Consider the following 1,434-nt stretch of genomic DNA (forward strand, 5'->3'; position numbering starts at 1 on the left):
GTCGTTCATACCTGATTTGTGCAAGATCAAGAGTTGCGCCGTTAAAGACACTAACATTAGCCAAGTTGGAACTTTGTGCAGCTCTCTTGTTGGCAAAGCTTCATAGGACGGTTTATGAAGCACTCGGAAACAGAATAAACGAGTCTCATTTGTGGACTGATTCTACAATTGTAATAAGTTGGATACATACGTGTCCAAGCACTCTAAAAACGTTTGTGGCTAATCGAGTCTCGAAGATTCAGAGACTTACTTCTCAAGTCGCGTGGCATCATGTGCCCTCTGATAGGAATCCCGCAGATGTCTTGTCAAGAGGAACTACAACTAGCGAATTGAAGAACAATCATTTGTGGTGGTATGGGCCAAATTGGCTTCCGCGGAGGGAAGATTGGCCTGAACAACCAAGAAGAATAGTAGACTTACCAGAGAAGAAAATTGTAAACGCTCTAGGAGTAACGGTTACTCAACCTACAATTTGCCAGACGTATCCTCGTTTAAACTAATTGTAAGAACTATGGCTTATTGTCATAAATTTATTGACGGATGTCGCAAATTAACGCATACTAAGACTCTTACGGTAACGGAGCTGGAACGAGCAGAAATTACAGTTATAAGGATGGTTCAACAAGAGGCCTTTCCTCAAGAGATTCTATATTTGCAAGCTGGCAAATCTCTCAATGCGAGCAGCAAACTTAGAGCATTTGACGTTTATTTGGATTCCAAGGGATTGATACGAGTGGGTGGTCGCTTGAGTCAGGCCAAACTTCAAGAAGCAGCAAAGCACCCCATAATGTTGCCTGCAAAACTCAGGGTGACAAACTTGATATTCCGAGATGAACATGTTAAGCTACTTCACTGCGGAACGGAGCAGTTGTTGGCGTCCATCAGGCAAAAATACTGGCCTTTTTCCGGGAGAAGAGAGGCACGCAAGGTCGTTCGTTCCTGTCTAGTTTGCTTTCGATTGCGCGCGAAGGGCGCACGAGTCAAGATGGGAGACCTTCCAGAGGCACGAGTTACTGGATTCCTGCGTCCGTTCACAATTTGCGGAGTGGACTATGCGGGCCCAATACAGATAAGAGAGAGTCGACGCCGAGGACGTGTTCACATTTCGAAGGCATACATCGCCCTATTTATTTGTTTCAATACAAGGGCGATCCATTTGGAGTTGGTAACTAGTTTAACGACCGAAGGTTTCTTGGCCGCTTTACATCGTTTCACAGGTCGCAGGGGCGTGTGTTCACAGCTCTTTTCAGATAATGGTACTAATTTTGTTGGCGCGGAGCGAGAGCTGAGCGAAATGTACGAATTTCTTAAGAAGGAAGAAAAAACTATACACCTGCAGTTGGCGAAACAGAAAATCAATTGGAGCTTTATTCCGCCGAGGACTCCAAACTTTGGAGGTTTATGGGAGTCAGCCGTTAAGCGTGTAAAACATCA

At 44.8% G+C, this 1,434-nt stretch overlaps 2 protein-coding genes across 2 annotated transcripts in view; both read left to right on the plus strand.

The window, feature by feature from the left end:
- Positions 1-500, plus strand: part of LOC105556188 — a 3,800-nt gene extending 3,300 nt beyond the window's left edge. The window contains exon 2 of the mRNA XM_012003269.1: positions 26-500. Within this exon, the coding sequence (XP_011858659.1) occupies positions 26-500 (475 nt within the window). The remainder of the gene's footprint in view (positions 1-25) is intronic.
- Positions 21-1,434, plus strand: part of LOC105556186 — a 3,206-nt gene continuing 1,792 nt past the window's right edge. The window contains exon 1 of the mRNA XM_012003268.1: positions 21-1,434. Within this exon, the coding sequence (XP_011858658.1) occupies positions 512-1,434 (923 nt within the window). The 5' untranslated portion in view covers positions 21-511.

The sequence above is a fragment of the Vollenhovia emeryi genome, unplaced genomic scaffold (assembly GCF_000949405.1).
Source record: "Vollenhovia emeryi isolate VEMERY1.0 unplaced genomic scaffold, V.emery_V1.0 DF940249.1, whole genome shotgun sequence".
Taxonomy (NCBI): domain Eukaryota; kingdom Metazoa; phylum Arthropoda; class Insecta; order Hymenoptera; family Formicidae; genus Vollenhovia; species Vollenhovia emeryi.